Source organism: Crocodylus siamensis, chromosome 13 (assembly GCF_052110815.1).
Source record: "Crocodylus siamensis isolate JL-2025a chromosome 13, ASM5211081v1, whole genome shotgun sequence".
Taxonomy (NCBI): Eukaryota; Metazoa; Chordata; order Crocodylia; family Crocodylidae; genus Crocodylus; species Crocodylus siamensis.
In genome coordinates this window covers 11,406,772-11,431,071 of record NC_143407.1, presented here as the reverse complement: position 1 = coordinate 11,431,071, position 24,300 = coordinate 11,406,772, and the positions used below count along the sequence as shown (strand labels likewise).

At 45.3% G+C, this 24,300-nt stretch overlaps 1 protein-coding gene across 2 annotated transcripts; it reads right to left on the bottom strand.

Moving 5' to 3' along the window:
• Positions 1-3,796: 3,796 nt before the first annotated feature.
• Positions 3,797-23,714, bottom strand: PSMA5 (proteasome 20S subunit alpha 5). 2 transcript variants are annotated; one of them, XM_090025593.1, is made up of 10 exons: positions 23,544-23,673; positions 19,812-19,878; positions 16,601-16,626; positions 14,438-14,564; positions 13,542-13,609; positions 12,561-12,668; positions 12,390-12,448; positions 10,528-10,630; positions 7,850-7,936; positions 3,797-4,091 (listed from the first exon to the last, which is right to left on the bottom strand). In XM_090025593.1, the coding sequence occupies exons 4-10, from the start codon at positions 14,484-14,486 to the stop codon at positions 4,014-4,016; spliced, it is 552 nt and encodes a 183-aa protein (XP_089881719.1). In that variant the 5' UTR covers positions 14,487-14,564; positions 16,601-16,626; positions 19,812-19,878; positions 23,544-23,673; the 3' UTR covers positions 3,797-4,013. The 2 variants fall into 2 exon arrangements, with proteins under 2 accessions (XP_089881719.1, XP_089881718.1); XM_090025592.1 differs by lacking the exon at positions 16,601-16,626 and having other exon boundaries at positions 23,544-23,714.
• Positions 23,715-24,300: the final 586 nt, after the last annotated feature.

The following is a 24,300-nucleotide window of genomic DNA, read 5'->3' as shown; positions in this document are numbered from 1 at the left end:
CCAGGGCAGTATTTCTTGGCAATTGTAGACAACACTGTTTTTCATGGTTTCTGCAAAAACCATGAAGCCAGGAATTAAGTACACACTTGATTATGATTGGAAGTCTGTGAATACCCACACTTACAGTTCAAAAGGTGTCCACACCTCCATTCGAAATTTTTGTAGGGGTCTGCAAATGAGAAAAGGTTGAAAACCGCTTCTCTAATCATTGGGTTGGGTGGAAAAAGCAGCACTCAGTGCCTCCCACCCACTGGAGAACAAGCATGCACATTGAACTGGTTTTCCTTGCTGCCTACAAGCCCTTGCCTGGTATAAACAGTCTAAAATGTTGTCATTCAAGGCAACAATTATGGCTTTACAAATCTGTGTTTAAAGTGTTATATAAGAAAGTTGGACTATTTCCATAGACAGAAGCAGCCAATATTTACAGGGTACAGCATAGTCTGAGAATCCAAGGCATGGAAATTAAACCTTTTTTTTGCTTTTTAAATAGCAACCAACTAGCAGAAGCTTTGGTTTGGAGTGGCACACGCTGCACCACACCACAGCAAAACAATCTTCTGAAGCTACGGCATTGCTTTGCAACAAATTCATAGGAAGCGTCCTCGGAAGTAAAGACCACTCTGAATGCACAGTTAGAATAATAAACAAGATAAAGCTTCCCCCTTCAGTCCCAAGAGAGGTAGGAACTTGCAAGCATTGAAATCAAGGGAGGTTGTGAAGGATGAATTGGGCTAGGAGCTAACATGCAACCAAAATTAAGCCTCTTTAACAGAGTTAAAAGGGAGAGAATGGCTTATCTCACCACAGCAGCTGATAAAATCATTATGGACTCTACCCAAGGTCACTGACAAATAGATTTAAAACCACCGACAGTTTCTGGCTCTTCATATTCATTCCATATCCTTGCAAATCAAAAAGGATTTACCAACAGAGACCTTAATCTTGCTATTGTCACTACTTCATACTTTTATTTTTAACTCTTGACCCTACTTGAAACTGTAGGCAATTAAAAACAAGGATATCTGACTTTCTACCTAGGCTGTGGTACCCAGGCAGCCTGCAGGGTTGGGGAAAAGGTAGCAAAAGGTGCAAATGAAAGGCACTCGACTGAAACAGCAGAGCAGCAGCAAGGATCTATCATTCTGAGATTCCCCAACTTGTATTTGGCTTGTTGGCCGCCTTACAACAATCTCAAGTGTTTTGGTTCTCACCAGACCCTAGAGGGATCAGACATAAGAATACAAAGCCTTGATTTTTAAGTTAGAAGGAAACCGTGGCAGCATCACATGGCTACTGGTACCAGCTACCATGCGATTCGGGTAGGAAATAAAAGGACTAGTTCTTTGTTTGAAAGCTACAAAGGGAAGAATTACTTTTTTGTATTTTTGTTTCCTAAAAAAACTAGTCTGAATAGCACCGTTTTCTGGAACAACAAAATTCATAATGTCACAGATTGGGAATATTTGTGCAGTGACTGGAAACCCTACTAGGCAATACTATTGTTGCCCCAGGATTTCTTTTACCAGAGACCCCCAAGGATTGCCATGGCCCCTTGTCCGATTTGGTATCAAGTGAACTTTATTAGTAACCCCTAGGCTTATTACAAGCTTATTATCTTTGTAATATGACCCAGCAAGAAGTTCCTTCAGGCATTACAGCAGCAACCTTCAGTGGTACTGGCTTCAGATCCTCTGCTGGGTGTGTGGGATGTTACTTTCTGGATTCCTTGTTGTCCGAACAAAAATTTCAAGGTTGCTCCTGCCTCCCCAAGGTGGCAAACACAGAACACACACCGTCTCTTGTTTATTCACGACTTTTGTAATTCTCTCATCTCAAACTGTCCAATCCTTAAGATTCTTCCCTCACCTTTTCAGATAAGGGACTCTGATCCTATTCTGTTTTTGGCTTCCTTTCCTTTCAGGGAAAACTACTGTACCTGGTTAGCCCACTATACCAATCACAGCACTCATTTCTCCCAGTGCCTAATAAGGCACTCTGTACAATTTAATTGCTTAGTTCTGGGAAGGCCTCAAGTTATGTTAAGAGCCTAAGCATAACTCAGTTTGCCTGCTACAACTGTAGTAAGCCAAAGTCTAAAGACAGTAACATTCAATATCTAAATCCTATATTTATCTTACACGCAACTTTCAGTTACTGGACCTTGGACATTACACTGATAGAAACCAGAATACGATCCATTAGGCATATTCTTAGGGGTGGTATAGTCCCGTGTGGACTGGGACTCTGAACACTTCAGTTCTATTAGGGGGGGCTGGACCTGATGATCTGTCCTTCCAGCCCCTAACATCTGTGAAACTGTTATTGGCTCTCACCATCCTGCTGGGTTCCCCAAATACAGAGTAACAGTAAAATTAAGTTTTGTGCAAGCTGCCTGGCAGTTAACACCATCAATAAAACTCCTGTTGGAGGTTCAGCAGCCTGGAAATTCAGTCCCAGTAAAATGGCTTTCTTCACAGACTTAACTAGATTTAGTAAATTCAGTAGAAATGGAGGCTTTCACCACACTGAGGGCAAGTTCCAATCTTTCCACCACTGCAAGTTTCTCTAAGGTCTTTCTTGAATGTTATGCTGAGTTTCTTTCACACAGAAGACAAAAGTTCTTTTTTTCTTCGTTACGAAATTGTTTAATTTTTCAAAATAGGAAAGACAGTATAGATCAGCTTCAGGTAGATCTAACCTGAACTGCATACAAGTATTTAAAGAACCACTCACTCATTAGAAATAAGCCGCACGCCCTCTAATGGCAGGGATCACCATGTAGTTCATTTCCTAAATTTTGAAAGAGCCTCAGTAAGAGAACTTCATCTTACAGATGTATATTTTTTGGTTTGATGGTTAAACAGGGTTCTTTTGCTTTCAACATTATAACACAAGGTAAATATCAATATCCATATTCTACTAAATGAATGCGTCTAGAGCTCCTTTGGTTATGGAAGCTGCACTGTACTTTTGTTTCCAATCAAGTTCAAGTAATGAGATTACAGAGCCTGCACTAGATGAACAAAAATGTTGTCAGCTGAAACACCCCCCACAAAGTCAACCCTCCTAATGCTCTCAAAATTAAGTGATGCTAGTCTGATACTTAATGGGACAATCTCTACCAGAAATCTCAAAATAAAGTTTAACTGTTTCACATCTGGGAAAGACTCAACAGGTAACTAGAGTATGAAAACAAGACTTTAGCATGCCAGTTGAGGGTTTAAGTATTTTACTATTCTTTTCTTCTTCTTAGTAGGAGCTGTGAAGTAATGAAGAATGCCAGATCCAGTTACTGATTTTTACAACCTTTAGAAGCTAAAGCTTCATGCAAACCTCATATATTAAGTCAGCTAACCATGACAAATCTGGATAAGCAAGAAGCCTTTTGGACAAACTGAATACACAAACACGGAGCACTGGAGACTAGGTCCAGAAGCAAGGGAGATACGGACCATGTTTGATTACAGAAAAGGTCGGTATGTCATAACTGCATTCTCCACAAGAGGGTGTTTTGCTACTGGAGTTGTCAGCACAATCTCCTAGAGCAGCTGCTGGAGGTCATGCCAAATCTGGGAACAACCCTCAAATTATGCTGCCCAGAAGAGCGTGCATAGCATGGCAGCAAGACTTTTGGAAGGGATGACAGATCCCAGACATACAGTAAATCCTGCATACAATGCATTACGCTGAAGTAGTTTTTAAATAGCTGAGGCTGTTCTATACCTGCTCCCCATTTATTTGCTAATAGTTTAACCTCCCCCCACTCCAGAACTCCATTATGAGAGACCCAAGATAGAGTAACAAAAGGATTTATTCTCATTTCCTCTTATTGGAGATCATTTATGTACAGAAACGGTAAAAAAACCTTAAGAGCCTTCTAGGAAGAGCAAGCAGATATGCTGCTGGAAATAAAATCATGGGCACTGGAAAAAACTGAAAGAAGTCAGTTCTCTTTGATCAAGGAATGAGGCATTTGAGGGAGTCTCTCTTTCGCTATAGCTCCTTGTTTTTCAAATATCCTTGATGACTTCTTCAAGCTCTTCTTTCGTGTACATGTGAAATTTCATCCCAGGTTCCACTGTTGCCAGCTAGAAGAAAAGGAGGAAAGGGTTAAACGTAACTGCGCACTTGCATACGTGAGGAAATGACAGCATGGGGCATGGAACAAAAAGAAGGCACACCAGAGAGCAGCTGTTCCTTCTCAGCTGCCTGATCTGCCAGCCCAGCGAGATAGCTCCAGCCTGTAACATGCTCTTTGATTCCCTAAAATAGCTGCCTGCTACAAAAATAGCTTCTAATTGATTCAATCACCCCATAGTAGCAGCAGCAGCTCAGAGAAGTGCCTATGGGGAACTCTCAGGTTCAGCTTCTTCCTGACTGCAGGGACGGATGGGTTATAGCATTCGTTCTTCAGCAAATACTTCTCAAAAGGGGGCTTAAATCACAGGGCAGCCCAGACCCATTTTAACCAGTCAGATGCAGAAAAACATTCCTTTGCCCGTCAGCTTTAGGGGTAATACCAAGGGGTTAGCAGCTTTCTTTTTTAATATCCAGGGTTACAAGCAGTGTCTTGTTACCCAGGGTTTAAAAAAAAGGCTGCAACAACTTAGATCATTAAAGGGACAAGTTGTTAATGACTACACTGATTAACAAAATTAACTTCAATCTTTGGACCACTCTGGCACTAGGCAGATGGGATGGAAAGCTTGCCACTGCTGCTATGCATCAACAGAAGAGACACAGAACATAGGATCTCTGTGCATCCTGAAAGCTCCTGGGTCCAACTGCACCCCTCTAGGGGTGCCCAAAGACACCAAAAGGGGAGAAAAGGAAAGTCATTAAGAGATGCAGGAATTAAAAAGAACCTTTAAAGCCAAACTTTACAATGACTGCTAGAAAGAAGGCAAATGTTAAAGTATCCAACATGAGGCACTTTAACTGGAGCCAGCTTTTAGAAGGGGAGCAGTACTTTGTCAGAAGTGAGGTATATGTAAAGTTAAGCATCCAAAATAATCTGTAATAGATTTTGCCTCAAGTGATGGATATTGTGTTTCCCACCCCAGATCACTATTCAAAGATACTCAGAGTTATTCAGGTTTTCCAGGCCTGTCTGAACCTCCTTCAAGTCTAAACTTCACTCAGTCATTTCCTCCTGACAAGGCTTCAACGGGAACAGTCACTCTTCAAGAAAAGAAGCAAAGTTGCTTTTGATGCTTTCTACCGATGCCTTTAGCCAAGTGGTCAACGCATACTAAACGGCCTCATAACCATACCTTGGTATTGTTTACTATTGTTTGCATGACATTTTTTTTTACTGAAGCAAGGGGTTGGGTCTAAGCAAAATGCGTTTTCAAATGTAAGCTAAATTTAGGGGTTCACATATTCTGCCTTCCAGCCTTTCAGTTACAGTAACTTTAGGTAAAACATTTCTCAGGCAGAAGAGTGACTTGAGTCTAGCATCACTTTAATCCTCCTAACATCATTCTCATACTTACCCCGATAGTGATTCTCAATGCGCACAGAGATATGCAGAGTACATTTAAGCCCTGTTAAATGAGGACCTCACATATCAATGTACAGTAATGTGTACAGTGTTTTCTTCACACTGTGCCACAGGTTGTCCAAAGAAAATACCCATTTGCGAGGTTTCTGGGGAAGGTTCAAGATCACGATCTGAGAGACTAATTCCCATCCAACATACTCCATTTCCCTTCTCAGGACAGCCCAATTCTTTTGCCTCAAAAGAGGATCACCAGTATAGGATGCTAATATAACTTGTACAATCCAAGAGGCAAGACATATATGCAGTTGGTCCAATTAAAGGCATCACCCACAAATATCCTTGTTGATGGTCAAGGTACAGACACACAACTCTAACATCACTCCAGTACTACCTTCTACAATGCAATACAGTTATACTTTTCTTCAATGGCTAGTACTGTTCAGGGATGGCACATAGGGAAATCTACTGTAATGCAGAGTATGTACCTTGGATCTGAAACATTACTATGCTTAACACATTATATGAAAAAATAAAAAAGTTATGGCATTCTTCAGCTAGCTTCCTTCCTTACCTCACTTCCCTTAAAATTTCAGCAGCCATCTTTCAGACAGCTCAAGTACTTGTCCTTCATGACTCAAAAAAGGCCACATCAGAGGATGGGCACCCAAAAATTAGAGGATGGTTTTGAAAGTTAGCACCAAACTCTTGTAATTATTTGGACAAAGCACTCAAATGGGACACATACTCAGCCCTGTTTTATAACAGCTCTTGAGACTGTTACAGGCATGATTTAAGCAGCCACTGAGTGAAGGGAAGAATAAAGAGGAGGTAGAAGGAGAAGAGCAAATTAGAAGTCAATTACATGATTTTAACATCCAGTCTCATAACATGTAAGAATAAGTATAATGCAGACATGCTCAAAAGTCTACTTATCCATGCTTCATGATTGTGGGAGAAAACTAGTTAAGTTTTCACTTGCTTCTAAAATGTTACGCACTTGGTTCAAGAATTATTTTGCAAAGCTTCCATTAACCACTAGGAAGCAGAGGTTAGCATAGAATATGTTTATTCTCAAGGGTTTGACAGACTTCAAATCTCTCTTTAGTCTTTCTGTCCAACAGAAATTTTTGGCAGTTATCCAAGACTGAATATAGCAAGTCCTGACTGTATAGTTTTCATTCCTTGTAATATTATATGTGCCAGGGAAGCATAGAAGGGTACACCCTTGCTGTCACAGGTCTGGCTTACTTTAGGGCAGAAGTGGGCAAAATGGTGGATCCAGCCAGCAGCTGGACTCCATTTCCCAGCACCCCCTGCCCACATGGCTGCAGCCAGTTCCCATGGAGACCCCAGGAGCTATGGAGACATGACAGTGTGGGGCCAGGGTTTCCATGAAGACCAGCCCCGGCCTGCTGGCAGGCTGTGCTGCTGGGCAGGGAGCTGCTCCGGGACTGGGGTTGGGATCCTGTGGCAGTGACAGTGTGGTCCGGAGCTGGGGTGTGCAGGCAGCAGATCTGAGCCCTGCTCCAGCTCCAGACCATGCTGTCACTGCCGCAGGATCACAGCCCTGGAGCTGCTCCCAGTCTGGCCCTAACAGCACTGGCAGGTCTCCACGGAAGCGCTGGCCCCACACTGTCACAGCTCCACCATTCCTGGTGTCTCCGTGGAAGCCAGCCTGCAGCGAGGTGGGCAAGGACTGCTAGGAATTGGAGTCTGCCATGGACCCAGCCCAGCTCATGGGCTTGACTTTGCTCACCCCTGCTCTAGGGTCTGGCATCAGGACTGCCAGCAGGAGACCCAAAGTTTTGGGAAACAATATGAAATCAAGTGTAGTCATACTCTGGGACTGCTGCAGGACTCCAATATTTACTCAAGCAAGCACTCAAAAGGTTAGCAGCAAAAACACACAAAACAAGATACAAAGAGAAGACTTCTAATCTTGTTTTGGATAGGCCAAACTAAGCCTGTAACAATACATGGATATTATGGGGCTAGACGCTTTAAAAAAGAAAAAAAAAAATGTAGAGGTACAGTGACCCAAGCATCTACCGTCCTGAGGAGAGACTGAAGGTTTTTAGAGTTAGAGAACGGCCCCCTCGTTTTAAAATTTTAGATATTCTCTCACCCCAAGTCACTGGTGGGACATGTTCTCTTTTAAATGAGTTATCTACAATCAACTAACTTTCTCAACGAAAAAAACATCATGAAAAGACAAATCTATAGTACAGCCAGTTAAGTCTGAAATAAAAAAGCAAGGAATAAGCAAGGCAGATCGTTCTTTCAGTCAAAATACTACAGAAACTCCTCTAATGTTCAACATGCCAGGACAATAAAACAAATTACCTCAATATTAGTTGCATTCAGTTTCTCTTCCATGACTTGTTTTAGGATGATGAGAGAGGACTTGATTGCTTCTTTCAGTGTCATTGACTATTTAAAACAAACAAACAAACAAACAGAGTTAGCATCTCTTTTTTTCCTTTTTCTGATTTCCTGAACACACCCATCCACTTGTTTCCCTGAACGAGAAAGTGCCACCTGCTCCAGAAACCTTGCACCTCTCCAAAATGCCAAAGAAGCCATCAGTGGCAGAACAGAAACATCTTACTGTATTACATGCATGCCTTCCTTCTGCTCTTTTGGCAATGTATTTTGGACAGTGTAATAACTAATAGTCACAAGGTACACAGTTTTCCTTGCTGTTCGGGTATATCACAGTCCTCTAAGGATTTAACGTGACATTTTGTTAAAAAACTATGAGGCTACTGCAAGCTACTACTGTCTTTTTAGATAGTCCCCCTTAAGAGGGGTCTATTTAAGAAGTCATCCAAGACAAGTGTACTAGATGTTGGTTGCAAATATCTGGTGATTTATGGGTTTCCCACAGAATAAAAAAATTCTGGAAAACTTGGACTTTATTAGCATGAGTCCTTCCACAAGTCAGCTTGTGGAGGCCAAAGATCTAGGCAATACTCAGGAACTGTTATTAGCTGATAGTATTCATTCTCATGTGTAGGGCAGGGGCGGGCAATTATTTTGGGTGGAGGGCCACTTAATGAGTTTTGGTGTGCTGCTGAGGACCACCTGGGTAGCCCCACCCCTTGACAGTTGTGCCACCCCCCTGTCACCATCTTGGAACCCCAAGTCCCAACCCTAACCCCTGACTTTTACCACCAAAAGTCCCTCCCCTTGTCCCCCAGAAATACTTGGGGGGGGTGCCATCTTTAAACCAGAAAAAAAAACCAAATCATACACTAAAATGTTATAGTAGGTGTTTGACTTTTAATTTTATTATAAAAAATATTTTTGTCATGATTTGTGTTTGCCTAATGTATAGAGACGACTGCATAATAACTTTAAATAAATTCTTAGTTTTGTATGTTGTGGTGGGGGGTGTGTGGGAGGGGTATATATGGGGAGGCATAGGGTATGGTGGGGTCTGTGTGTATGTGGAGGCAGGGTGTGGGTGTGAGGGAGGGTGAGGGAATGAACTCAAGGGAATGTTTCAGAAGGACCCCTTCCTTCCCCCCACAGCCCCTAAAGTGTACCAGCAGCAGGCAGGGCACAGGTGCCTGGTAGGGCACAGCTCTGGCCAGTGCTGCACATCGCAGCAAGGGGCGCAACCTCCCCCGGGTTGTCTGTATTGCCAGTGCTCCCTCCCACTCACATGCAGCCCCTGCACTTGCACAGCACAGGAGTGAAGCCCCACATGCTGGAGATGGCTGGCTGCCTTCCTTCCCTGCATTGCACAAGAGAAGCCTTAGGCACTGGAGCCAGCTGCCTTCTCTGCTGGGGCTGCACTGCAGATGAGGGAAGCCTCAGGCGCCTTCCCCTGGGGGGGTAGGGAAGGCAGCCAGGTCCAGTACACTGGGCTTCTCTCTAGTGTTGCACAGCCCCGGCAAGGAAGGTAGCTGATTCAAGCATATGGGGCTTCCCTGCTGCGCTGTGCAAGTGTAGCGGCTGTGCATGAGTAGCAGGGAGCGCCAGCTATACAAAGGCTTAGGGGAGGCCATACCCCTCACTGCAAAGTGCAGTGCTGGCCTCAGCTGGGCCCTGCCAGGCATGAGTGGCCCGCCTGCTGCTGCCACTGCCTGCTGGGGCTGCACACCATAGGCAGGGAGCGTGGGGGAGTCCCAACACCTGCCACTCTCCCTCAGACACAGGGCTATCTGGAGAGGGAGGGGGGAAGGGGGGACAAATCAGGGTGACCACCCCAGGCCCTGTGCTTTGGTGGGGCCTGGAGCTGGACGGAGCAGCAGTGGTACAGAGCTGGGCAGAGCAGCGGCTCTGCGTGCAGCCACTTACTACCCCTCCACCACCAACAGCAGCGACAGCTTCTTTAGGTCCAGGGCCTGTGGAATCAGAGTGAGGGCCCCGCATGAGCTGATCTGCCCTGGCCCCACACCCCGCTCAGGTCAGCTCTGCTCATACCCACACGCTGTCCACTCAAGCTCCGTGCTCCCACCACCCCTATGGGCACAGACTCCATGCTGCCACCAGTCCCAAGGCCCACGGCATGGCTCTTAACCAGCTGCAGCCCCGCTACTTCCCTACCTGCTGCCCGGAGCCAGCAGGAGACTGGGGAAGTAGAGCAGGTCCCTGGGGCTGCACAAGCAGCAGCAGCGGGGCTGCACAAGCAGCAGCAGCAGCAGCAGCCCTGCAGGGAAGCCGCACACTGGCTGGGTGGGGCCCTTCCACCCACAAGGGTGGGAGAGAAGGCAGTATGGTATGTTTTTGGAGGGTGGGGGTGAGAAGGGAAAGAGGTATACACATGGGTGCCTCACTCCCACCATTGCAGGCAGAAGGGCTGGGCAGGGCACAATTTGTTGGTGGGTGCTGCAGGCCATATGAAAGTACTTGGTGGGCTGCTTCCTACCCTGAAAAACACCAGCCTCAAGTCATTTAGTCAATATGCCATGTAACCAATTCTGCCTACGGACAAAGTGGGGGCAATACCTTACAGGATGTTGCAAGGACCAGCTGGCCAATTAAAAGATAGAATTTTAAGCTCGTTCCATTACCTTGTGGTAAACCTCTTGCAGAGAGCTCTGTGCACCTTCTGAGGCAGACCCAATTGCTCTTGCATCACACTGTACAAATGTCCCTGAAGGGTCCATGTGAAACCTGCCAGGAATACAGTTAAGAGTGAACACCAGATAGTATATCTTATAACACAACATAACAAAATGCTTCATTAGAAATTTTAGAATAGTGCAATCAATATTCTCTGCAGAACCCAGTTTACAGATGGAAGCCAAGAGAAAAAGAAAGCAATTCCTCATCTGAGTGTAATTAACTTGTGGCTATGCGAAACTCATTGCCACAAGGTACTGTGGAGGCTGATAATTTAACCAGATTCAAAAGATAATTGGACAATTTCATCCAGGATAGGTCCACTAGCAGGCAGTAGGCCCTGCATAAATACTCTTCCTCTTGGCATCCACATACTGCCTTGTAAGATACAGAATACCAAGCTATCTAAAAGCAGGGGTTAGCAACCCTCAGCACATGTGCCAGAGCATGGCACAAGGCCATTTTGTTTCACACACTACAGCCAGTCTGGGTTCTGGGCAGCTGCCACTGGCCATGGAGCCAGGCTGCTCTCAGCAGGTGGTGGGGAGGCTGCAAGCCCTGCTGCAAGTAGCCCAGCCTCTGTGGTAGGCAGTAGCTACCCAGAGCCTAGGCTGGAATGCCAGGCAGCCAGGAGGCTGCAAACAGCTGCACCAGGGTTCAGAGACCTGGCCCAGCTCTGTGGCTGCTGGTGGCTGCACACGCTTCAGGGCGCACAGTGGGAAAGGGTCCAGGGCTGTACTGGCACAACAAGGATCGGGCACCTCACAGCTCCCCCACCATCTGCCCCTGCACATCGACATCTTTCAAGCCCAGGCTGCAGGTTTTTCTGGTACTTGGCCCTAAAAATGTTGTCAACCCCTGATCTAAAGTCATCCTTGCTCTGAATAGCAAAATCGGAGGGAGTGCTGAGACAGAAACACCATTTACTGATGATGCCTAAGGGTTTAGGGAGGGAATCCTGATTTGAGCCGACTTTGAGGGAGCCAAAGGATCAAGAGAGACCCTAAAGCAAACAAAACCCAATTGGTAGTCAGCAGTAACATAGCGAAGGGTAAGCAAACAAGGGACCAGGCCCAGATCTCACCGTAGGGGACATCTAAAATGGCAGCAACAGTCAGGACAGGTAAGACTGACAACCCACCCACATACTGGAGGGTTCTGCCCAGGGCACAGAACTTGCTCGTTATGCCTGTGATGACTGTAGCTTGGCTACCCCGATTAGAGTCGGACACTTGTTCGGTCACACCTCCAAGCAATCTTCACAGAAGGAATGGGATCTCTTGTTGTCATGAGAGCTGAGGCCACAGTTACCTAACGGGACAGACCTCAACTAGAGATTCTTCTTACTGGCTGTCCCTCTAACTGCATTCATGGAGTTTTTCCCCCCTCCAGAAAAGCCTGGATCTCTGAAATGTACTAGTTTCTTGTTACAAGTGCTCCACCTCCTCCCTAAGGAATGTTATAGCAAGCTCCTGGTATTACATTACTAGTGGCTCTCTTAGTCCTTTTAGAAAAGTATGAAAATTCTTCCTATCCCCAGCTTATTTTAAAAAATGTTTTAAAATTAATATATACTGCAAATGTCACATTCTGTCAGACACTAAAGAGGCATCCTTTGTACTAGCCTACAGGCATGTTACAGGATTAGTATCTCTGTCAGGTGCATATGACGATAAGCCCCACACATTTGGTTTATATGCGATCCTAGCACCAGTCCTTAAACAAAACAAAACACCTGAAGCACCACAAAAGAGACATCCACCCACCCCTTATAATGATGGGTATGATTTAATGAACATGGTAGACTTACAGCTGGGGTCCTTTTTCATCAACACCTCCAAACAGCAGCGCTACACCAAATGGACGAGACTGTAAAAAAAAACAACACACAGAATGTTTGAAAGATTGGAATAGTCGAAGCAAATCAAAGAAAAGCCACTAATGTGGCCTCAGAACATGTCCCATAGAGCTCTCAACTTACCATAGCACCTGGATCAGCATCCTCCTCTCCAAACTGCAGGGCTAGGTTCGACACAGCTTGTGTCACACTCTCCACCGTCATGATTTCGTTATATGTAAACCAGTGATTCTGTATGGGAGAAAAGTTGGGGGGGAAACAAGGGCTTGAACTATGCCTTTCTAAAAGCCAGTTACTACTTTCACATGATTATTGGTTTATGAGTGGCCTGGCAACAAAGAATGAAACAAAGGTCTTGAAAGTAGCAGGCCTGCCATGTAGCTTAGCAATGGTGCTCTGAACCATCAGTTCCACTCCCTGTCTTAGCAAGGTCTCTGCGTATTAGAGGCAGCACATTCAGTCACTGGTTGGAGACAAAGTAAGCAAAGTTCTGTGTTACCCACAAGTGATACCCCAGGCTAGAAGAAACTTCAGGAGAAGGGGCTCTTCAGGTCTGGCTTGGGATGGAAGAACTACCAATTCACAAGGATCATACTTTCTTCATAAACTGTGGGTTCATTCTTTTATTAGTTTGCTACTCCTAAAAGGATGTTCAATACTCTAGAACACTAATGAGTGTGAATGCAAAGCCAGGGCACTTGTTCTAGTTCAGAACTACACTGCAGAAAAGAAGGAATTATAAGCTACTCTAAAAGAAGGAAGTGTGCCAACATGCTTTTTACTCATTCATGCAAGCTGCAAAGCCCCCAAGGAAGAGCCCCTCTACTACAGAATTATGGTCATTTCCCTCTTCCCACCAAGTTCTTATTTATAAAAAGAAAAAAGGAACTGGGAAAATATAAACATAGTTCTGCCAAACACCTGAGATATCAGTAGTTGAGTTTAGTTGCAAATTACTCCTCCTGCACACACCTATTTGCCTTTGCTACAAAGGTTTGCAAGTACCTGGGTCTACTATATGCCATAAGAAGAACATATTCTCAGAACAAGTCTTAGGAAGGGGAAAGGCAACATTTTAATGAGAGGCACTTAAAGAAGGGATACCTGTGTCTCCACTCTTGCTTTGTCAATTAAAGTCTTTGCATCAGCTATTAATCCGCTCATAGCACATCCTGGAGCAAAAAGAGGGAAGAACAGGACAAACGATGTTAGTAACTTAAGTAGTACATTTGTCCTTTGCAATCCTTCAAGTGTTTCACTAACTTGCATGTTTGCAGTTGATTGAAATACCAGTTTATAAGTAAAGCAAACTGTAATGCCATATGGCTGCTGGGACATGGTTATGGGTTATAATATTAGGAAAAATCAAAGGGAAAACTAGAATGCCTAGAAAAAGCCTCTACCTCCACGATTCCCACCAATTTTCACCATTTAAAAGAAATGTTTTAGAGGTTCCTCTTGTGTGTGTGTGGGGGGGGGCGGGGCAGGGACAGGGGGAAGAGAGGCTAAGAGAACATATTTGACAGTAAATCTTTCTTGCGGCCCCCCCATGTATGCAGGGGCCTGTCTTTACCAGAAGAACAGGCTAACGTTAGTACTCCAATCAACAAGCTTCCAGCATACAAACTGGCCCTGGATCAAGCTTTTACATTGCCATAATTCCCTCATCGCCTCGATCTAAATTTGGGGACAAGCTTGCCTTAGGGAGGTCACACAAGAGTGAGAGTTACAGCTGCTGTTTCCTGCTCCTGTAACTATGCCCTGCTGGCCTGGAGCCTGGAAAACCAGTGACCAGAACCTGGTATTTACTGGGAGTTCAACAGTCATTCCCCATCCTAGAAAGACCAGGTCTTTGCAGAGTTGACTTCAGAAGCCATATTTCAGAAGAAGACTTTCACTAAACTTCTCTAGGGAAGATAGTTCAGTTACACCTTAAGGGTGTGACAGATATCCACACATCTTACCATAAGATTAAAAAATATATAGTAGCTCATCCTTACCTATATGAGAATCTATTTCTACAATTTTCTCAATACTGCTAGGTTCCATAAGCGGAGATGTGATTCTTTTCTCCACAGCCAGGCAAACGCCCTCTGATGTCTGGATCCCAATGGCTGTGGAACCAAGCTAAGAGCATAACATACAGTTACCAGTTATCCTTAATCCAGGCCATTAGGGTATACAGTTGGTAGGCAATTACATGAACATCCCTCCTTGAACTACATCATATGTTTTTATCCCACAATAATGCACCTGCAACAGCAGAAACAGACTGCATATACAATAACGTTTATTCACAACAGATACAGAACAATACATAACGATGGTTGAGTTTAAGGCATCGCAATTTAGTCTACGAATCTGGGGAAGTCAAACTGCACATCTGAATTTCTGGGTTCTGATGAACTCTTCAGCTATCCTTTCACAGATTTAATCCATATCTTCCCTTCACCAGAGGTTTACAACCACTGGGCAATGGCCTGCAAAGGGCTGGCTGCCAGGTTGCAGCACGGGACTCCCACTCAAATCCCCAACCATCCACCTGGGCAAATGGCTTCTGCCACCAGCAGGGATGCGCAGGGTCAAAGCCAGTGGGTGGGACAGCCCCAGGAGGGAGGCAGCTAGCTCTGTGCACCCTGTCCCACTCCTGTGCCGGTCTGCAGGTTGGGAGAAGGAATCCACAGCATACATACAGGCTGGGGAGTTCCCCTCTTGAAAGCACAGAGGCAGAACAGGAGATGACCATGAGCCGCTAATGCCAGACCACAGCCAGCAAGGCCAGCCATACCTTGTCATGCATCCAAAGATGCATCTCAAGCCGGTCCAGAGAGGTGATGCTCCCCCTCTATGCGACACTGGTCAGGCCGCAGTTGGAGTACTGCATCCAGTACTGGGCACCGCACTTCAAGAGGGATGTGGCCAGCCTGGAGAGGGTTCAGAGGAGGGCCACCCGATTGGTGAGAGGGCAGCAGGACAGGCCCTATGAGGAGAGACTGAGGGACCTGAACCTGTTCAGCCTCAGCAACAGGAGGCTGAGGGGGGACCTGGTGGCTGCCTACAAACTCATCAGAGGAGATCAACAGCAAATAGGTAGAGCCCTTTTCTCCCCAGCACCACCTGGGGTGATGAGGAACAATGGTAATAAGCTGATGGAGAACAGGTTTAGGTTGGAGATCAGAAAGCAATTTTTTTTTTTTTACAGTTAGGGTGGCCAAAATCTGGAAGCAACTTCCCAGGGAAGTGATCCTCGCCCCTACCTTGGGCAAATTCAAGAGAAGGTTGGATGATCACTTGTCTGGGGTCTTGTGAACCCAGCATTCATTCCTGCCTGTGGCAGGGGGTGGGGCTAGATGATCTCTTCAGGTCCCTCCTGACCCTAGCTACTATGAAACTACTACCCTAAGCTATGTCATCATAAGGTCACTTTTAAGAAGTCTAAACAATTTGAAGGGCCTCATGAAACCTAATTTTTCCTTTGCATAAGAAGGGTTTTAGAAATAGTGGTTGTTTCTAGGCAAAGACCTTTAGGCCAGATGCATTTGAATTAGCTATTTTTATTGTTTGATTTTCCTTTTAATTCCATTTATGTCAAGCTGCTCGCCAGTTGCAAAATACACAAAATGTTTCTTCCATCTGTGGGTGAAACAAGTTCTCTGAACTCACATGCTATACGGCTTTCCATACTGAATTTAGATTTCAGTATGTTGGTACTTTGCTTGTAACATGTAGGGTTTGTCAACACCAGGAAATTGATCTACATAGCACGGAGAGTAGAATAAGCACATTCATGCAGTAAGCTATGCTAATTTAATTATACTGATAAATTTCCTAGTATAGACAAGACCCAAGTTATTCCAAATACATTGAACAGAAAGAATTCTCCAATTACAGGAGGTGCATAATGACACTCACTTCTAGGTTGCCTCATAGATTGGGTCTTGAAATATTAAGTTTACTAGCAGCAGGTTTACAGTTTTGGTGAGAAGCGATCCTTAGTTACCTCAGATGCTTAACTCCCAATGAACACCTGACACTATTTTATTGTACTTATGAAACACAATTCTGGTTAGACGCATTGTAAAGGTTATATTTAACATGCCCCAGTTTCTTTCCCTGTAAAGAAAAAGATATTCCATGCATCTTGAGCATAGGAAAAAACTCACCTAAGAATTTAAAGGAGCCTTCTAACCTGCAAAAATTCAGTGCATTTGTAAGCTTAGTGATGGAACTGATGGGAACAGAGACAAGTGAGTTTATCCAAGGTTAAAGACCAATGTAACATTTGAAATGTTTCAAAGCTTAACAGGATTTGAATGGTTTCAAAAACAGAGCATTTCAGGTGCAGACAGATGCACATCCCCCTGTAGCCCCTCCCTTTTCCCAGAGCACTTCAAAATTGCCAAATCAGCATGCAGCAGTGGTGCTCTCCAGCTAGGGAGTATAACAGTAGGCTTGCTTCGTCCTGTGGCTCTACTGTCCCCCACCCTAATAGGAGGGGGCAGGGGTGAAGAGGTAGGAGGGGAAGGAATACAGCAAACAGTCAATGAGCGCTCCATGTCCCTCAGCTGCTGCTGATCCTAAAGATTGCCAGTACTGTCCAGAATGAGATTGGGGGCAGGGGGATGGTGCTGCACTATGGAGTGCCTGGAAGACCAATCTACTGTAAACAGTTAATATGAAAAGATATAAAACTGCACCTGTTCCCCCCCCTCCAAGTACACTTCACCACTTCTGGAGCATTTTATGAAGCTCGCGTGTCTGTACACTCACTTTATTAAGCATTTCAAAAGCATTTTAAATGTTACATCTGTCTCCAGCCTAACAGATTAGATTTCTACAATCCTCTGTTGCATATGAAAACTGTGAAAACTTGGACAGTATACAAGACAATGGCTGTGGCAAGACTGGACTGTGGTAAGACTGCCACAAGAAAATCAAATTCTGCTAATGGCTTGGAACCCATTAGGTGTCGAGACAGTGGAGTGCTTGCAGTACCCAATACCAGTCCCATGCCATAAAATAATAAAAGTGGTTATAGTTGTTGGCAGAGACCTAAACCACTCATGGCATGCCTGTGTAGCTAAGAAAGCAAGAAAGGGCTGGGCCAGCGTAGCCAGTGAAGGCAAGGAAACTACATATGCATTTCAACTGACCTAGCAGCTAAAGACAACAAAAGACTAAATATGCATTTCAAGAGAAACTTGTAAAAGGTACAGGAAGGGATGCCCTGTACCAGACAAATGCAACCTGATCACATTAACAGGCACCATATCCAAGGTGTAATGTATGTCTGGAGTTTGGTAAACAGACAATACCAGTGCAAGCTATTGCAAATTTGCTCCATTAACAAACAAATACCCAAAGACAGGTTTGGTGACATCTCTAAGGATCCTGTTGGACCACTCAGACCCATCACCTGTAGATTGACCTATAATTGCAGGGGCTGCAGAAACGCACAAGTCTTCACACCTAGATGATCCAGAATAGGAGCCAGGCAATTAACAGTTAAGATATGATGATCAACTTTTTCCTCCCTGTTTATTTGGACTCCAGCCAACCGTCAAAAAAAATGCTTTGAAACCATACAATTAAACAGTAGAAATTCTAAGCAAATTTGCCAGCAAGATGTGTGCAATCCAGACCAAGCCATCCTGCCACCCAGCTGATCAGTGAAGGATCCAGGCTTTGAGGCTGTACAAGAATTGCTTCCTGCCTGCATTAGGTAAAGATCTCTATGCAGCTAAGATAATACTAAGGACTAACAGTGTGTTTTATATTGGGAAAGAGTCTTTTTCTGTTATTTAGTTTTGTAGATTGTTGGAAGTTATTAACACAAGCCTTTCTGTTAGTCATCAACTGAATGTTATGTCACTTCTCAGAGCACTACGTTTAAAACCCACTTAAGTGCAACACTGCTACTTTACAAACAGTATGAATGCAGCATCATATTAATAGGCAAGATGTACTTAAGGTCTCTTGCTTCCAAAAAGCTTAATTAACTTGAATGGCTGCATCCTACCTGCTCCCTACTGGTTCAAATGCTTTGCTTCCCATAGCTCTGGCTTCTATGGGTATGGACACACATACCTTGGGAGCCACTTCAAAGGGTGAAGGGGGACTCTTGCTTGTTCTAACAGGTACCTGTGAATAAGCCTGGAGCAATACAACACTGCCACTTCTACACCCAGGGTTAAGCTGGATCAGCTTTGCTTCACTTGTATCACTAGGGGCTTGTCCACAGGTAACTGGTAGAACCTAACAGCTGCTGTGCCCTTCAAATCAGCATCCCCCCGCCTTTTTAAACAACTGTACATGTGTCCATATTATGTAAAAAGGTTCTTTTCCTAATCACACTTCCACTAGAACCCTCTGGATCATATCTGGGAAGACACAGTGCCACTTTAAGAAGTAAACTGAAATCCAACACAGCTCTCAATTTAAACTCATTCCATGCATGCACAACCAGATAAATGCTAGATAGAGAAAACAGTCATCCCCAGTTATCAACAGGGACACTAAAACTTCGCTAATCCCAGACAGCAGTGGCAAGTAGCCAAGAAAATGAAGGTCACTTTAATAACACCAGAGTGTAGCTACAATTTAATAATCTTTAAGGAGATGATAATATGTAGAGAGTAGGGGCCAGATCCTGCTCCAGTAAATGCATAACAAGACTTGCTCAAGTCTGTGAAAAACTGTTAACACATTAAGTGGATGGATCCTTCTTCTACTTGTTGCGTTTTGTGACTTAGTCTTAAGACAAAGATCACAGCAGGTTACAAAAAGAGATGCATTAATGGATTTTCAGGAACTCAAGGTGGAATGAGATATCCCAGAAAATGATGCTCCATCAGACCAAGAACATTAAGGGCAAAGTGAATCATTTTAACCAAACTTAGAGAAAGGCATTTATAGAGAGGTAGAGAATACCATGCTGGAGCTAATGCTAAGTTGAGTTCCATGAGAACTTTCATTTCAAGTGATCAGGACTTTTGTTCTAATAACATCCGGCAGCACATAAGCCTTTAGTCATTTCTCCAAGCTTTTGCTGTGGGTGGTTCCTTTTGGGGTGGGAACTTTCCCCTTCTAAGTCATGGGATTCTCTACTGTTACCCAGGTCAATGTTATATATAAACAAAAATAGAAAGCTGCAAGAAATGTACCTGTGCAAAAGGGAATACAAAAATGGTAGGGTTCTGGTTCAGTCCTGACCCCAAATAAAGAAAAACACCCACTATAGTGACTGACTCCATTTTTAAGAAGTGTCTCATCCTTCCTGACCAAAATTAGCCCTTCACTTGTGACAAGTGACAAAAAAAGTCACAACTTGAGCCATTCAGACTGTAATGCATGAACAGCAGAAGTTCACAATACCTTTATGGCCTCAATCGCATATTCCACCTGGAACAATCTCCCCTCTGGTGAAAAGGTGTTCACACCCCTGCAATAAACCAAAAGTCAGAAATGAAAAAAAGGCAACACACACACAACACACAAACAAAAAGCCCCAAACCAAACCTTGTAAATAGGCATAAGAAAGTGTAATTCTGGTTCAACCCTATTTGTTTCCTCATCTTTGTTAAGTAATGCCAGCAGGTAACGCAGAAGAAATGTGATTCAGAGACATAGGACAAAGGAAAAAAAGATACCCTGAAACTCTTGTGGACCTACTACAAATTTTAATCTAGGAGTGACCCTTCATAAGCAGACACTGGCAAAATAAACTTCCATTGACTTATTTATAGAAATGATGCATGTTACCACTGACTTAGGAAGGTCTTGCTAATATTTAGCCCAATTTCTTCTTCAGGTTGACAAATGCTACCATCATCTTCTTCCTTTTATATTAGTTCTGATTCCCTTCATCTATGCCATGCAAGAATGGAAGTAACAAGTCTATCTTTGTATCACTGAAGGCTAAACAGCAGCTTGATCCCTCTAGCTATCTGGTACCATTCTTGGATATACTGGACATCAAATCATCTTGGGGCAGTTGGCAATATTGAGGTCACTAAGCTAATTTCCACCAATTTAAAAAAAAACAAAACAGTGAAATGAAAGCTCGGGCAAATACCTCAATAACATGTAGTATCTTGTGATAAGACTGGAAGAATTCTTCTTTACCTTGAGAGATGCTAAGATATATATCATTTTATAATATGTAGTATTCGGTATAGCACAGGCCCAGAAGTCAATAAACTGAAAGAAATCAGTGCCCCTGTTGACACACACTACTATTGATACCAAGAACTTAAAGCATCATTGGCATATACAAGAAATTCATTCCATTCCACTGAACTACCACTTCCCACAAAAATCTTGGACTCCTTGGCAATATTACATGTGCATCCTTCCTTTCCAAAATGAATAAAGTTAGGCAAGCTTCTGAATGCAAAACATTCCTTCTCAGGTCAGCAAGGAAGAGTGTCTTACATTCAAAAACTTGGCTCAACTATGCTGTTGGGATAAAGTTAGACAATAAAAGATATCGCTCTAAGAAATCGTAGCCGCTTGCTTAATTTTTGGACCATCATGGCTATAATATCACTTCTACACTACCATTCTCAAAAGGAACTGGTATTTTTGGGAGCGCAGGGTTGTCAAAAGAAGCAATAGTACACCACACTGCAGCAAGAACTAATGAAACTGGTTGGGAGCAGTGCCAAGTTAATGAGAAAATGAAAGAGAGAACACATGCTCCTGGCCAAGCCTCTAGAGATGGAAGCTATACAGAAGGAGTGGGCAATTATTTTGGCAGGAGGTCCACTTGGGGAGATTTAGTGAACTATTGCAGGCTCGGTCAGCTCCCCACATGCCTGTGCCTGCAGCAGATCACAGCTCTGCCCCTGGGCTCATGCTATTACTACCTTGTGATCCTGATCCTGATCCCGATCCCTGGCCCCGCCTGCCCATCCTGTTCCCAGATGCGGTTCCCCACCCACGGACCCAACCCATCCGCATGCCCTGCCCATGCGAGTCCTGCCCCAGCAATGGGCATAGGATACATGGGCTGGGGTGCCCGGGCATTGAGGCCAGGGCCAACAGCAAGAAGCAGCCACCTCTAGGGCTGCTGGGAAACAGTCTATCCACTGCACCGCCCCAGTCCCATTGTACACCTGGCCATAGACCACTGTACACCAGACACATGCACCACAACCCAGACTGCCCCACACGCCTGGGCAGAGGGAGTCAAGGGACCCGTTATGGGCCAGACAAAATGTCTTGGTGGGCTGGATCCAGCCCACAGGCCGTATTTTTCTCCGCTCCTGTTATATAGCCTTGCTGCTACTGCCGAAAAGCCAGAGCCAGAAGTGCTCAGTACTGTGCCTCTGCATTGCCTTGCTCCAGATAAACACTTTGCAGGCATATTTGCATCAGAAATTGCTCTTGAAGAGCCCTTCAGGTAGCCCCATGAGCAAGGCTTCCATGTGGGGATAGGTAAATGGAATCAGACACTACCTACCAGTTCAAAGATACTCACAAGAGAGGAATGGTCACCTTGTTTCCAATGAAAAGAAAGCAGAAGGATACAAAACTATTTCATGGGCCACTAAGTCAACAAAAAAGCAGTACAGGAACCCCCACTTAGCACTCTTAATTGGTTCCTGAAAAACTGAGCCTTAAGCAAAATGAGCATTAAGTGAAATCAAAACTATCTGATGATCCAAGGTGGTGAACGCAAGTGTTTTTAATGACTCAAGATGGTGACTGTGAGCGTTTTAACAAAACTCACTGAATGCTAAGTGAAACCAGCTATCAATTTAAAATAAGCATTAGAGTGAAATAGCACTATGCAACATAGCATTAAGTGGGGATTGCCTGTAACTAGCTATATTTTGAAGTTACCCCCCTTCAGGCTGGCAGAGAGATGGAAATGGAGTTGAAGCCTCCCTACACCACAGAAAGATATTTTGTCCATAATACTGTAGCGGCATACTGCCTGCAAGTTGCACCATTACCTTACGTTAGGGAAAACAAATCGTAAATACCTTTGAGGTTGCTTAGATTATTTGTTTAAACTACAGACCATAAGCAACTCCTCAGTTTTCTTTCTACCAGATGATCAAATCCCTCCTTTGACTCGTGTCTGCTCCATCCCAACTTAAAAACGAACTGCCTGATGCAACATCTTTTTTTGACTCTTTTTACCCAGCTCCTGGCTTTTTTTTTTTTTAAACATATTTAATCTAACAAGGCAGCACCCATGCCAAGAACTTCTTTTGTTTTTATTTTAAACTGAACAAAACTGAGAGAGGCTGAGAGCTATGGGACTCTTCAGCCTGGAAAAGCACAGGCTCAGGGGTGATCTGGTCTATGAGATCTATGAAAACAGTCCCAGGCCCCCAGCCCATTAAAAACTTCTAGTTTTATGAGTCAAATAGATATTATGTATGCATGGACACAACATGTATGCATACATGCATACACATGGGTGTCGTATGTAATGATGCAGCCCCCGCCTTTTGAAAATCCTCGATCCACAGAAGTTCAGGGCTGGGAGGGACCTTGTGAGATCACTGGGTGCAGCCCCCAGCTCCGGGCAGGGATGACCGCGGGGGTCAAGTAACCCCAGCAAGGTGCGCGTCCAGATCTGCCGACCATGACATTATCATATGTGCTGAGCATACCTGTATTGATACTGAGCCGGACTGACACACCAGCCCGCATTCTGGCTGTCTCGCATGGGGCACCGCAGCCATGTCAGGCATTAAGATTTGTGGCCAGGAAGGCCTGCGCTGGCCTTCAATGCACTGCCACCAGCACGGAGGGTGCAGACACGTGGGAGTTTTCCATGTTTTTTAATCATGCTATTAATGACCACCCATGCCACTCCCCTCTGGCCGCCCCCCGCCCTCCGCCTGCAAAGTGAAAGCAAAAGCCGCAAAACGAAGAGTCACGCTGTGATTCACCGGTCCGGACCGGCACCTGGGATGGGGCTGCCACCGCGGGCCCGGCCCCGCGTAGAAACGGACACGGAGCCCAAGCAGGGCGGGGAGCAGGCCTCACAGTGGGGGAAGAGTTGGGGGAGGGAGCCCCACGTAGGCCCGGGCGTGACTCAGCCGCGGCTCCGGAAGGCGGGAGCTCGGTCCGCCCGGCCGCACTTACCGGTCGTACTCGGAGCGCGTGAGAAACATGATGATAATGGCGGCTGCGGCAGGGGAGAGCGGGCGGGGGGCCTGTGCACGCGGCAGCGGGACGCCGGATCCCAGGCCCAAGCGCTCTCCAGGCCTCGGTACCTCGCTGCTGCCCTCAGCGCCGGCTCCGCACTGCGCAGGCGCAGTCCCACCCCCGCCGCCACCCCATTGGGGCAGCTCGCTCCACGGCACCGTGCACTAGCCAATAGACCTCCGAGGCGGGATCCCCGAGCGGCTCCTAACCATTGGCTGGAGGGCGGACTTGCCAAGCTGGGATTGGCTGCCGGCGTGCCAGGGGGTAGGGAATGCAGTGAGCCCGCTCTCCTACGAGGTAAGAAGGCAAGAGCCCGGATGGAGGGAGGTGAGGAACCAAGGGGGCGGGTCCCAGCGGAGCGGGCGGGGCCAGTGGTGAGGGGCGGGGCAGAGCCAGCCCAGGGTGGTGCAGGCGGTTGTTCTCGGTGCTCATCAGGGAGGGGGCAGTGGAGGATCTAGGCTTAGTCCCGCGAAGTGGAGGGTCCAGCAAGGCTGCAGTACCTCCCGCAGGGACTGGAGCACTGGTGGGTGACATTATTGCAGGTCTCACATATTGGGGACCAGTCCCAGCAGTTCAGGTATGGAGATTGCATGAAAATCCATGTTTCTACTGAAAACCACCTCCCACAGTTACAGAAAGGCTCGAGGCCGTGCAATTGGCTTAGCCCCCGAAGGCCAAACGAGCCAAAAATCAA

Excerpts from the sequence above, each read along its gene's own strand:
- PSMA5 (XM_090025592.1), bottom strand. The coding sequence starts at position 23,572 with ATGTTTCTCACGCGCTCCGAGTACGACCG. Across the intron at positions 14,565-19,811 it reads ATGCGATTGAGGCCATAAAG|CTTGGTTCCACAGCCATTGG; the intron begins GTATTGTGAACT and ends TTATGCTCTTAG. Across the intron at positions 12,449-12,560 it reads ATGCTGATCCAGGTGCTATG|TCTCGTCCATTTGGTGTAGC; the intron begins GTAAGTTGAGAG and ends TTTTTTTTACAG.